The sequence below is a fragment of the Erpetoichthys calabaricus genome, chromosome 4 (assembly GCF_900747795.2).
Source record: "Erpetoichthys calabaricus chromosome 4, fErpCal1.3, whole genome shotgun sequence".
Classification (NCBI taxonomy): Eukaryota; Metazoa; Chordata; class Cladistia; order Polypteriformes; family Polypteridae; genus Erpetoichthys; species Erpetoichthys calabaricus.
Window position 1 is genome coordinate 178041508 of NC_041397.2, and position 14483 is coordinate 178055990.

The window sequence follows — 14483 nt, forward strand, 5'->3', positions numbered from 1 at the left end:
ATCAAGAATTGAATTTCTTGGTGAGACTCAGGAAATTATTGGAGCTATTTTAAAACATCTTGCATTATTTTAAATTAATAAAGCAGGAAAATCCTTTGTTATTAACATTTTTATTCCACTTTGCAAATAATTTAGAAATGAAAGTACACAATTTGCTCCTACTTTGAAATAGATGATATATAATCTTTTTAAACAGTAGCATGACACATTTGAATGAGTAAATTTAAATGATAACGAGATTAATCGCTTTTTAATACAATGTAGTTGTGACAAATGAACGATTATATATCATTCATTTTGTGACTGTAATGAACATAACTGCAGTTTTTGCCCAACCACCCATCCATTGTCTAACCTGCTTATCTTGATCAGGATTGCTGGAATCGGGTGCAAATCCCTGCTGCCTTGGATGAGCTGCAAAACTCGCAGTCACACACATTGACATTTATCCATATTTTACTAATTTAGAGTGACCAGATAATTTAACCTGCATGTCTTTTTGAAGTGTGCGGAAAACAGTAGTTTTATGAAGTAATGATAGAGCCAAGTTTCAAACAAAGTGGCACTCTCTGTACCTGTACAAGTGATCAGTGGTGATGACATGGTCTGCTCTATATTTTCATTCCAAAATAAAAAGAATTTAGTTAGTTTTTTACATTGGCCACACATAATCTCAGAGAAACACACACAGTTAATTGCAGAAATTAAATCAGTAAACATTAAACTTGTGTCGTTCTATAGTGAAACATGTTGGAATGTAAGCAGTCAAAAGTGAAAGGCAGGCAATCCACAGTGAAATGCAGTGACTTCATTTTTGAGTGTATATCATTCACACTGAATGCAAGCAGAATGTAGTTAAACGTGTTTCTTGCCTTGTGTGTGATACTGTCGGGAAGGATTCCACCCCAAGATGCCCCACGAAATGCCACGTCTCCTTCAGTGAGGAGACCAGGAATTACTTTGCAGAATGAAATTCAATGATAATAAAATATAACAGAATGTAAATTAGTTTTTTAATGGAACCTATGTCTAAAATAATAATGAACAGATTTTTGAATGTTATGCAGAGAGACAAAATGTGAGAGTAATAAATCTTTTAGTGTGTGGTCAATAAATGTTCAATATTAAAAGTATTTGTATATCATGTATTGTTATGATTCCTGTTTTTTTTTCTTTAACATGTTATAGATTTGTTTACGTTAATTTCATGTCCTTTGTGTTTTTCAGGGGGGATTTGGAATATGTAGAATTCACATTTAAGGTTTATTGTGAGCTAAAGGCACTAATTAAACTTGTTAAAATTATTTAACTCTTGTTTCTTGCAAGTATCGCCATTTTAGACTTAGTTTGTGTATGGTTACTAGCCACATTGTTATGCAGGACTAGCAGAGGTCACAACCTGTAATGTCACTGAATAGTGGGTATGAAGGTCAGGGGTCATGCACATTTCTGAGACTGGATTGAAACCCATATACTTTTGAGACTGTCTGTATTATTATAATCTTGGTTGTGCAACAGTATTTTGACTCTGTCTTTGTTTAGTGAATCGGTTGCAATGACAGACAGAAAAGATTTCTGGTTTTGACCTTTGCACATTTTGAGACTTAGTTTTCATCTCCCAATCTTTTTTTAAAAACTATCTCTGCCTTTTCCCCTTTAGATAGATAGATAGATAGATAGATAGATAGATAGATAGATAGATAGATAGATAGATAGATAGATAGATAGATAGATAGATAGATAGATAGATAGATAGATAGATAGATAGATAGATAGATAGATAGATAGATAGATAGATAGATACTTTAGGACATTAAAGTAAGTGAGACAACATCTCAGTATATAATGTATGCATTTCACTGTACTATAGAGTGTAAGCATTTGAGTGTATAGCTTCAGTATATAGACTGTATACTGTTAGGAATTAATAAGTCCTAAAAGGCACCTCATACTTACGTGATGTACCTTCAAAACAACAAAACAAAGGTTGTTTACAGGAGTTCTAAAATAATAGGTTAATCTTAAATTGAAAAGTTTGATTTCACAAACGCAGTACTAAAGTTGGGACAAATGTAAAAAACACTTGAGATTTGTTTAAAACTAAAGCATCAATAGCTTGTGATATTTGAAATCTGAATTTGATTGGTTCATTAAATTACTCTCCAACAAGTTTTATTAGCTGGCAAATGTCTTCTCAGTATACCAAGGCAGACATAAATCTCACAACAACAAATATCACAAATCTGACAAAAAGATTTTCTGAAAAACCTGACTTGTGTGTCCTTGAATAAGCAACTTTAAACAGTTTGTGTAATTAGTTATTGTTTGAGTTATCTTGATATTCATTCATGTTTGCCTTTTATGTAAAGCCTTTCATTGCTTATTTTATAGTGCTTTTCCTGTCTATCTGCCTATTTTTTATACAAAGTATTTTACTATCTATTGTACAGTGCTTTTCATATAAATACATAACTTACTATGCCTCCCAAGGATAGATAGTGTAATAGTTGTTGTGAGATTTTAAAGGTAAGGAAGATGCACATTTCAAGTTAAGGTGGTAGGTAGTTCTACTCACTAATCAAATCATCAGAGAGTGGTGATGTGTTACATGTTGATTAGTTCATACAAGTAAGAATTTCACTGTATGCTGACAATAATAAACCTATAATGTAGCACTAATGTTTTTTAGTATTCGTTTTAAGCAGTAAACATATTTTTCAGCTACTGGTCGGAAAATGGAAGTGAATAAATTCAGTATATGCTCATGTCAAAATGAATCAGGTAGTTCCTGAAACCAATAAAATCCCTTAACCCTTCCCCCATTTGTTACTTTAAGGGAAATCCTTTGTCTACCACAATAGAAATTCAGGCCCTTCATATACAGTATATTAATAGAGACTTTTATTATGCCTAAGACATACTTTAATATTGTGTTTTTAATTTGATGAGTCATTTACTAAATATGTGTCATAGACTGGGTGTCCCAAAAGCGCACACGTCCCATAAATACTTCCAAAAAATTGCCCTTTAGGGTGGATTACCATCAAATCCCCGATTAGAAACAACTTCACCCCCTAACATAAATGAGCCATCAGGAACTATGGAAGGCCCTCCAATTTATAGGGTAGAGAGCAGTTACTGGTGGTGATTACAAGGTGGCTCCACCTCATGGGAAACCATCCCTAAAACGCATGGTACATAACACAGGCTGCTTAGAAACATAGACAAAACCAAAAATAAAGAATGGACATTAAGCACATAAATTAATGAGTCAAAAATGAATGAGACATTAAACATGAACATGAATCCCAGCCAGAGGAAGAACCCAGGCTGAGATATAACAATAAGTAGCGCTATATAACTGTAATGAATTATTATTATTATTATTATTATAAGTCTTTGGGGTCAAGGGCAGTGCTAGCCACTACACTACAGTCCACATTACATGTAATAAGTTGATTTGTTTTTATGGGGCAGATTTTGTGTGTTGGGTTGTTTTGGAGTGATGAGTAATGAATGGCTATAAATTCAAAAGAAAAAGCACTATGTAAGCAATATATAAAATAATTTGCTTACTCATTCTTCCACCTCATGCAGCATACATTGCTGACAAAGTTTTAGGAATTACATATATTTTCAACAATATTCTATTACAAGTATTCAATTCAATTAACCTATTCATTATTTACATCTTTTTAGATAAAAACACCACTGAGCTTTGTGAAATACTATATTGTTGAAAGAATATGTTTCTTAAAAAAATCACACAATGGTAAAATGCGTCATACCATGTCCACAAATACATATCTTATGTATTAAGATATGCATTTATGCTATGTTTTATTGTCTGGAATCATAATAGAATGTTTGGGTTAAAAATTTTGAATTTTGTATTGCTGTCTTCTATATTTAGTGATTTTAAATGATTGCATAAAAACTGTCACCATCTGTGTCTATCCTGCATTGTTCTCTGTTATTTCACATTTATTAGTCTAACATGCTTCTGCAGCATTATTTAGCTGACAGTTTAAATTGATTATATTCATTCATAAGAGCAGTATGCTATTAGTATTTTATAAATTTCTCTTTTTCCTACATTACTAATGTGATAACTGGGTTATCTATTCCAGAAGGAAAACAAAATGGCTTGCAGAATGCAAGCTTTTATTATTCACATATTTATTATACTAAATAGTTGTACTATAGCTAACAGCTAAAGTATGTGTTTGAAGAAAAAATAATACTATTTGATGGAAAGATTGTCCCTGAACCATAGTAACTTAATAAGGGACAATAGCAGAGTGGTCATTGGAATATGAGAGGACACAGCATTAAAATTTATTTTATTTTTTACTTTACTTTCTTCTGCCTTAAGAACAATGTATTTTATGCACTTATGAATGCTTATAATAGAAAGCAATTATAAACAGAAATGCCATAATAACAGCAATTTTAAGTGCTGCCTGCAAAAAGCAGTAGGACAAAATAAAGGTAAGTATGTGAATAAATACAACCTGACATTAAAAAATACTTACTGATTCACTTGTTCTGTCTCCTTATGATGTGGTATAATCTGACAGGCTAAAGGGCTATGAACAGATCAAGACTGAGATCATTGATAATACTTATATGACAACATTGATGTAAATTAACACAATAAATGGCATGTTTATTTAGCGATACTCTGTATTATGGAGTACTGATTCACCTTGCCATTGTAATTACACCCTCTGTATCCAATAATTCATCAGTTTTCAAAACTATTTATTTAAATTCAGGGTCACATGGTGAGGGGGCACTGTATCTTGTCCAGCAGTATAGAGGCACAAGAGAGGAACAAACCCTGGACTGGATGCTAGTCCATCACAGAAAGCACACCATACTAAAATGCAATGGAACAATTTAGAGATACTATTTACATTAACATCTTTGAGATGTATTGCAGGACAACCAAGTACCCTGAAAATAATCCACACAAAGAATAAGTTAACTTCACACAAATAAGAAGAAGTCTGGCATGTGACTTCATTTCCAAGGGCTATAAGACAACAGGTGCTAACCTTTGTGCCACTTTGTGTGCTTCATTTCTAGGCAATTCCAAAATTGCTTAATCCAGTCATGCATTCATGGATATGATCAGTATTTGAGTTATTGAAGTTTCTGCTTTGTGATTATTAAATAAATATCTCTGCCCATGCCAAGAACAAACTCTAGTAAGTGATGTGCACTCGTATGAAAATCATGGGCTGCCACTGTCCAAAGAAAGCACAAAGCCCTAAATGCCTTATGTCTGTCATCACATGCTGCCCATGTTTTGTTCACTTTCTTTTTGTATGGATCAGAACTAACAGATGTAGTTAGATGCATTAATATGGTGTCCATACCCTACACTGTCTTTTAGTCCTTGTTTTGATTTATTTAGTCATTGGACATATTGTAGTTTTTCAGCATTGTTATTTGCTAAATAATTTCAAAGGGATATCTGGTAATTGAACATGTGTTTTTACTGGGATGGGTCTTTGGATAGTACTGACAAATGATGGTTTTTGATGTTCTGTTGCATTCTCATAATGATATTTTATTTGAATGAGCTCCAACAGATGTTGTAAGGGTACAGCTTTAGGCATCTTTGACTCAGTATGTGTTGCATGATCAGTAATTTCTGTGAATTAACCCAGCTTTACCTGACCAATAATGGTGCCTCAAAATCTCTCACTTACAGCTATCTGTTTCCTAAACTTATAATGAGGGTAAGATAGATAATATTTAATTAAGAGTTAGTTTTTCTCCTTCGGCACCATAAAAGTATCTATCTATCTATCTATCTATCTATCTATCTATCTATCTATCTATCTATCTATCTATCTATCTATCTATCTATCTATCTATCTATCTATCTATCTATCTATCTATCTATCTATCTATCTATCTATCTATCTATCTATAAGTATGTTTATTGACAGTATCACTATTGGAACTTTTTTAACACTCTAGTGTCTTATCTAGGATGGCCACTGCTAGATCCTGTATATCAGAAAACTGATAACTACAAGCCTTTTATGGTATATTTTTACTGTTCACAAAGACTTCCCAAGCCTCTCAGCCCATCATATACTTTCTACCTACTACCACCTCTGGGGAAGTATCTCTATTTCATTACATTTTACAAGAAGGCTGTTTAATGATTAGAGATGCCAAAACATTGCCAATAAATGCTTGCCATGCAGCCTGATCTAACTGTAAATACACACTGTGTTATTGCGTGGTCACCTTTATTTGTCAAAGGCAAATCATTTTCACATAGGGTATCTAGGATATTAAAGAGAAAGGTCATGCTACCTCCCTGTATTAAGAGATTCAAGCTACGCATGCTTGGCATTTAACCCAGTGATTTTATTTGAACTGTACCTGACAACAGGGAACAGTTTCACAGTCACACTTTTGGGCACAGTTATGCAATATTTTCCTTCACACATGGTTTGCTCTGTACTTCTGTAATATATTCTTGTTTAGATTGCAAAAAAAGTTTAAAATTGAGAACAATACATATAAAAAAAAATAACACCTCTGTTATCTTTCCACTTAGCAGAATGGTGGCTCTGAGGCTAGGATTCTGCCCTGGCAATCGGAAAGGTTGCAGGTTTGAATCCCGTAAATGCCAGAAGTGATTCCACTCTGTTGGGCCCTTCAAAAGGGCCCTTAAACTGCAATTGCTCAGCCCTCAGTATGACATTAACCCACATCCAGCCCCACAAGCAGGTCCTCCAACTTGCAGGGAAAATTTGGGGGGGTTGGTGGCGGGATAGGCACTCCAGCCACTGTAAAAAACCTCACACTGCAGTTCCATTTCATCCAAACTAGTGTGGTGCTGAGGTGTCACCCATTACACAGTTGTCTTAATTTGAGATCCTGAGGTGGTTCATCGTGTGGTGGGTATGGCAACGCACTGTATCAGTGCATGTTCCCAACCTCTATTTTTCCAAATAATCAAATCAGACATTTTGTTGAATTTTACATTTAAGACCAGCCTGTGTTCACCCATTGTTTTCATTTACATTATTATTGAAAGTGTTTTGTTAAATTAATTCTCTACATGAAGTAATTTTCAGAAGACAGTTACTCCTATTCAGACAGTTCATCTGAATCGAGTTAATCATAATTAGACACTCATGGCAGAACACTCTGACATTTCACTCATTCAGGCCTGCTTACAGATGCCACCCAGCTTGCCTTTGGAATGTTGAAGGAAACTGACACATATCAGGAGAAACCCCATGTCAAAAAGCTTAAACCATAATGGAGCTATGAGCCAGCCTTGCTAGCCACTGTACCACCATGCCATGTCTCTTATTAGTGTAAAAGCTATGATTTGTTCAGGGAAAAATTCTTGTGGTGTTTTGTGTGCAACCATTTGCAATTTGCAGCCCATCCCTTCTAAACCAGCAAATGTCTCATTCAGTGCTGTTTTATGCTTTAATGATTACTGTGTCAGTTCTCAATGCCAAAAATGTACCCACATGCACCCAACTAAGTGCATGTACCATGGTGCAGTTTCTAGTTTCTAGATTTGACTGTTCTGACCTGCCGTTGGCCTTGTTTCCTCTAACAGTCATCTCATACCAACCATTGCTGACACATAATGTGGCTGACCAGCAAATTAAAAGATTTCTAAAACTGACTTGTTTGTTAAAGGGACCCTACCATGCAAATCATACCAAGTGCTTTTCTATCATTTACTGTGTCTCTTTAGGGTGCTCTTTAAGGTTAAAAAATAAAGCGCAAAGTCACTTTAAGCAAACTGTACAGATTGTTCTATGGCATCTATGTTTTAAGCTCATTTAGTGACTATACTGGAGAATACCAGTAATAACCAACCTAGTTTATAGGTTCTTCATTGTCACATGTTCAAAGTACAGTACCGTACCGAAATTCTTAATTCTTACATTTTATGATTTTTCCAGCAATTTTTAGTCGCAGACATAAATCATGAGAGTCAAGGGCAGTTGCGGCCCACTCCTGTTAGTAACAGTCATGTAGTCTGACATCCATTACTCAATCCAACAAGTCTGAGATTCTCCCCAAATTCTGGGGCATGCTGTGTGTATGGTGAGAGTTAAGAATCAATGGGCACTCAGCAGGAACCACAAATCATATAAGGGAATGCAGGTATTTTGGATCTCACAAATAGAAGAGTTGCTTATCTGTTTAATGTGTCAAGTCTTAAATACCACGACAGAATGGAAAAGATGAAAAAATAGCAAAATTTGTCGTTGAACTCACAGTATCTGGAAAGCATTTGTACACTACCAGTTCTGTCGAGCAGCATCTTACTGGCTGTCAGAAAAAGGGATGAGCTTGTGATACTTTGGGAATGTCATGGAGTCACCTAGTTTGTTATTCTCTGCTCTTTCCAGTTGTGTAATCTGGCAAACTCGGGCAGCTAGATCTGCATTTGTCAAGTCTGATATTCCTCCGACTGGAAATCTTCTAATGTGGTACCCATTGCTTACATTTGCACTTAAGATAGAAAATGTGTAGAGTTGCATGTTAGTAAAACATAAAATACATGCTTTACAAACACCTTGCTATGCTGTTCATGCAACTTTTCAATAATTACATGAATGAAACTCTGGGGCCAGCCAGAAGCCAAATGGAGTGAATGACCTTCTCTTGCTTGTATACTTCCTGAACGTCTTATTTGCTGGCAAAACCTGTCTATTTCTGACTGATACCAGTAAAACAAGTGCCAATATATTAACACTGTAAGATAGCCATAATCATTCCAGTTGTTTCCTCAATCCGTTTTTTTTCAACATTAATGTGAAAGCACCAAATGCCAGTCCATTATGGAGTGTATAGACATGGACACTTACCAATCCTAGGCCAATTTTAAGGCAACAATTTCAATAATTCTGGAATGCGGAGAGAACATGCCATCAGTCAGTGTGATGCTTCCTGGTGCTGTCAGACAGTAACACTATCCATAATACTTCAGAAATCAACATTATATTATTTTGGGGGAAATTAGGTGGATAGGATTGGCAAACTTTTTTGAGTTTTATTGCTCGTTATTATCTTACATTTTTTTACGTTGTCATTTTCTAAATAAAAGCAACTTACAATTGGCCACTTAATCCATTAATGCTAGCTGGTTTAAACTTTATAAATTAATTTACACATAAATTGATACATTCTTAGATTCAAATTCTTCCCCAGAGATTTCTATGGGAAAGCAGTGAATGCAGTTTTAAGAGGACTGATTATCTCAGTCTGTTCAGTGTTGAGTGATTTGTAAACAACTCCTTTTCCTTGCTATCTTATTTTCACTTTATCGGGTTGTGTTTTGTTATATTTAAATAACTAGTAAAAAAAAAAAAATTAGATTAGATTTTAGAATTTTAGGATTTTGGTTGCAAGGCACTAACATCAAATGTTTATTTTTCTTTTCTCTTCATAAAACTGTGAACTTGGAACTGTATTTTCACTTAGTTCAGCTTGTATGTCTTATTCATAGCAGACCTTTTAAAATAAACCAAAATCTGTCAAGATTACTAACATCATGCCCTTTTCTGTATTTTCAGTTGCCTCACCATTCCACCATGATTTCCAATGTCACACAACTGGATAACGCAACTTTGGAAATGTTCACCAACAGAACTCTCAGCAACACTCTTTCTGTCATCTATATTCTGGTTATACTGATAAGCTTTCCTGGCAATATCCTGTCAATGGTTTTACTGGTGTTTTATACCAAACCCAAAACTCCAACCATCATCTTTATGATCAACCTGAGCATCACTGATTTGGCACTTGGCTCATTCCTACCATTCCAAGTTATCTATCATATAAAAGGCTATGACTGGAATTATGGGGAGACACTGTGCAGTGTAGTATCAGTAATGTTTTACTCCAATATGTACTGCTCCATTTTGACCATGATGGCTATCAGTGCTGAGCGCTATTTTGGCATTGTACATCCGATGAAATATGACTGCAGAAGAAAGCACTATGCAATAGGGGCATGCCTTGCGATGTGGGCCTTAGTCTTGGGAGTTCTGTATCCTATGGAAAGCACTGATTTGACATACAGGGTTAAAGAACTTAATATTACCACCTGCTTTGATGTACTCAAAAAAGATATGTTACCAACAATGCAACACTGGGCAGCTTTCCTGTTTGTGTTAGTTTTTATCCTCTTTCTGATTCCTTTCATTATAACAGTATCCTGCTACATAGCAATTATAGTCTGTCTGCTTAAAGAAAGGGACACACGCTCTATACATAAAAGAAGAGCCATTTCGCTAGCAATATTGGTGGTTTTAGTTTTTGTTACCTGTTTTGCTCCTAATAATATCATTTTTTTTCTTCATATTATTAACAAAATTTACTATGAGAAGTCCTACTATGCAGCTTACAAATTATCACTCTCGTTCAGCTGTGTGAACAGTTGCCTCGATCCCTTTATTTACTATTTTGCATCAAAGGATTTCAGAAGGAAGTTCAGAAAATTATTTGGACTTCCAGTTTCAAATAGTGACCTCATCACAACACAACACTTTCGAGAAAGCCTGTTCTCAGCGAGATCTCTTTCCCAAGCAGAAGCAGATGAGGAACAGAATGGATTATCTCCAACATTAAAAAAAAAAGAATCCACCATTTAGGAGCTCGACGTCTTCAGTTGGGGAGCAGAGCAGTGCGAACTGTACTTTTAAAAAAATGTGAAAGGACTGGAAAGTGCCATCTAGTTGGATGGAGCATTTGTGGAGAACAATGTGAGACTTTGTGTACCCATATGTGCAAAATGAAAATTCTTGTTTTTGCATTACTTCAAGTACTCTTTTGCTTTTATCATTCTGACTTCAGTTACTTTGTTAAAAACAGGAACTAAGTGGCACTTCATTTGATCTGTTTTAGAAGGAAGAAAAAGTTCCTGTTGGCAAGCTGTCCTAATAAGCAGAACAATATATTAGCATGTATGTTGTCGCCATGGCTGAATGTACTAAGTGGAGTGTGAAACAGAAATTGTGAAAGTTACACAACTGTTTAAAAGCATTTGTGTAACAACGAATATCTGCTTCAAAAGTTAAACATCAAATGTCGCTTTAAGCTCATACAAAATAGAAAACTATTTTTTTGTCTTGTAAATAATGCAACAAAATTTGTATTATAGTTAAAGTTACAATTTTTGAATAAAGCAGCTCTTTTGACATTGTGTCTTGTATATTAATATTTGGGTCTTTTTGTATTAGTCGACTGTGCAGGAAAACAAATTCTATAATTTAATAATACATATTCTTAACCAAATTGGCATTAGGATTAAGCCTCCTACCAGCCTGTCCACCTTAACTAATTTGGTGGAGCTTTTAACAAAACAAATTAGAAGACTAGAACAATCGAGATAGGAACATTTAATTCGGCTTAACATCAAGTCCTACTGTCTACCACACTACTTGTTAGCTTATGCCAGGTGTCTGTGGTTCTCTGTGTGAAGAAAAAACTTTAATGTTTTTTCAAAATTTGCCCATAACAAGTTTCCAACTGTGTCCCCGTGCTCTTAATGTCAGAGAAGTTTAGAGTTGTCAACCAAATGCTTGTGGAAAGTAAACCAGAAAAACCTTATGTATACATAAGAAGAATAGGCAACCTCCACACATGCCTTGACAATCTTTTAACCTGCTTACTTCAGTGTCAAAGGAAACTGTCGCCCATCAAGCCTGGATCTAGACTGCTCACGATGGGAGATGGGAAGGGGTTGGGGGCAATAAGAGATTTTGAGTGGGCACCTTTGCATACAATTGACTATACAACAGCACAGTAACAGCTTGTGACCAGAGAGTGACTGATAGTATTGGTTGGGATGGTTCGCTATTATTCAGATCACTTACATAATTTCCAGTTACAAGAGGTACACCATTGCCTGCACTGTGTTGGTGCAAAATGGGCAGGGAAGGTGTAACATTACTGCTTGAACTGTCCGCTTGACATGAAGGCATTGGTCCTGAAGCCTGGATGTTAGAGCTAACAGCAGCAGTTCCTGAATTGCTGGTAACAAGCTTTGATTTGGGAACCAAAAATCAGTGCATGGTGTTTATGGCTTCTTTAAGGGATGCCCAGCATGGACTCAAATCAGGTAATTTTGTTTAAACTGAGCACTAATAACTTTTGTAAATGTGTAATTTTAAATAGTGGCCTAGTGAGCTACAATAACATTAAAACTTGAAGTAAATATTCAGCCGAACACAAAAACGAATTACAGCAACATTAACAGACATTTTAAGAAAAAAAAGCTTTATTAAGAATGCACAAATATTCTCCTCCAAATAGCAGGCCCCAACAAATGCTCCACAAAATGACGTTGGAGGGTCAAGGCAGCACCGTTATTTATTCTGTTCATTCAGACAATCAGAAATTAGGAAACTGTGACAAGAACATAAATAAATGTGTTTGGCATTTTCAAATGCTGCAGAATATTTTGAACCCATTGGGTGGCAGAGCATAAATTTGGATGGGCATTACCCAGACCTGCCTCTTTCTAGATCCAGTTGAGTTGCCCATCCTGGAAGCATTGATTACAAGACTAGCTGGGGTAACAGGCTATTAAAAGGCACACTGATGGACAAATCCAGATTGAACCATTTTAGAGTTATTGATCAACATAACATACATGTCTTTAAGATAAGAGAGTCCAACCACTGATTTGAAACCAGGACTCTGTGACTGTGAGGTAGCAGCACTATCACACTGCACCATTGTAAATTAGATATAAACAACTACAATTTTGTATTGCTCCTTTCTATAGTAAACATCATCTCAAGGTGGTTTACAAGTGCACAACTGTGGTTCACTTGGAGCAGAGACTGGTTAAGTAATTAATTCAATGTCACACAGTGATTGAGAAACTGGTAATCAGTGCACCTCAGTATGCCATTGTGGTAAGGCATAGGGAGGTATAGGGCAACATGTCCTGGTTCAATTTGCCAGTAGGAAGCAATGAAAAAGAGAAGCTTTAGAATATTGGTGATTCCTCTAGGCTGTCAGGAGGCAGCATGGTTATACCGCAAGTGTTTTTTTTCCCATGCTCCCTCTCTGTACATAGATCTTTTCCTTTGGGTACTCCCATTTTTCTCCACGTCCCATAGATTTATTTCTTAGGTTAAATGTGTATGCATGCCCATTTGTGCCATAAGATGAACTGATGCTCTATTTAAGGTGGTTTCCCATTTTGTGACAGAGTGACGTAAGAGGCCTCCTAAGGACAACAATGCATACAGAAAGAGAACATGGAGAAGGTGACCAGAAGATGATTATAAAATGGGTCCTTAGTACCATGAGGTAACCATGTAAATTCCGGCCACATCATTCTGCCCTTTTAAAATAACCTAAAAGGATTTCATTTTAAGACGTTGGTGTAAGGAGAATAATCTGTTCCTGTGAATAACCCATATTCATGCATTTTTAAATTGTCATAAGTGTGAATGAGTAAAGTGTGAGCGTTCCCATGATGGAAGGGTGGTCCATCCAGAATTGTCCGAATGTGGAAGGCAGTTAATACTATTAACCACAAGTCTTCTATCATTATTTCCTCTTCATACTGAACTTGTTACTGGCCTCAGGCCTAGGGGAACCTGGGCTACATGCAAGCCAATATAGCTATAGGAAGTAGCCACAGTGATATGGTGCCAAAAGCATAAAAGAAGCAGGCACCAGCTAGGAATCTCTGACCATACTTCACTTTATTCTGATTTACCTAGAGGTACAGTATATACAGTAACTGCTTCAGTCTCTGCCTAGAGCAACACAACAATCAGTTAAACAATTGTACATACCAATTTCCTATGCTGAAAAATAGTGAAACACATTTTCTTTGATTAAACAATAGCATTGTTGTCAGCTATCAAGAAGTACATATACAACTGTATGCTGATTCGAAACCAATGTTCCCAGAAAGGAAGCAGGCCGTTCTGTATCACAATATTGTATATTGATGAGATACCAATAAAAGCGGTCTGATCTTCAAAATAAATGACTCATTTGCAGGACAGGCAAATATTTATGTCTTGTAGATAGCCATCAACAATAACCTGTAACAGAATTATTCAGGAAATGTGCCTGTCCACTTATCATTCCAGTCTCAAACAAAGGGTGCCTTTTGGCCATTCAACTCTTGGCTTTTACTGTACATTTATTATTTACATGTGTTTTTCCTAAAAGCAACTCACGGAAATCTCCTGTCCTTTAAAACACCAATTTATAGCCCAATACAAGCTCAGTAATGTCTTGATATCTAACGCCCTTCTGAAAAGACATTCCTAGCAATTATTGCTTATTTTCTGGCTTTTTCATTATACAGGGTCACTGGGTGCCCCATCTTTATTGTAGTCTGTCTAATATCTTACAGCATATATGTATTCTTTCTATTGTGATGGCTAGGGGGTTCCAGTCCCGGGTTCAAATAAAAGGTGTTTATTACAAATATCCTGTAA

The 14483-nt window shown here is 35.8% G+C and overlaps 1 protein-coding gene across 2 annotated transcripts in view; it reads left to right on the plus strand.

The window, feature by feature from the left end:
- Nucleotides 1–11207, plus strand: part of LOC114650389 (P2Y purinoceptor 8) — a 48457-nt gene extending 37250 nt beyond the window's left edge. For both annotated transcript variants that reach the window (XM_028799982.2, XM_028799981.2), the window contains exon 2: nucleotides 9582–11207. In XM_028799982.2, coding sequence (XP_028655815.1) covers nucleotides 9600–10661 — 1062 coding nt within the window. In that variant the 5' untranslated portion in view covers nucleotides 9582–9599 and the 3' untranslated portion in view covers nucleotides 10662–11207. The remainder of the gene's footprint in view (nucleotides 1–9581) is intronic.
- The last annotated feature ends 3276 nt before the right edge of the window (nucleotides 11208–14483 follow it).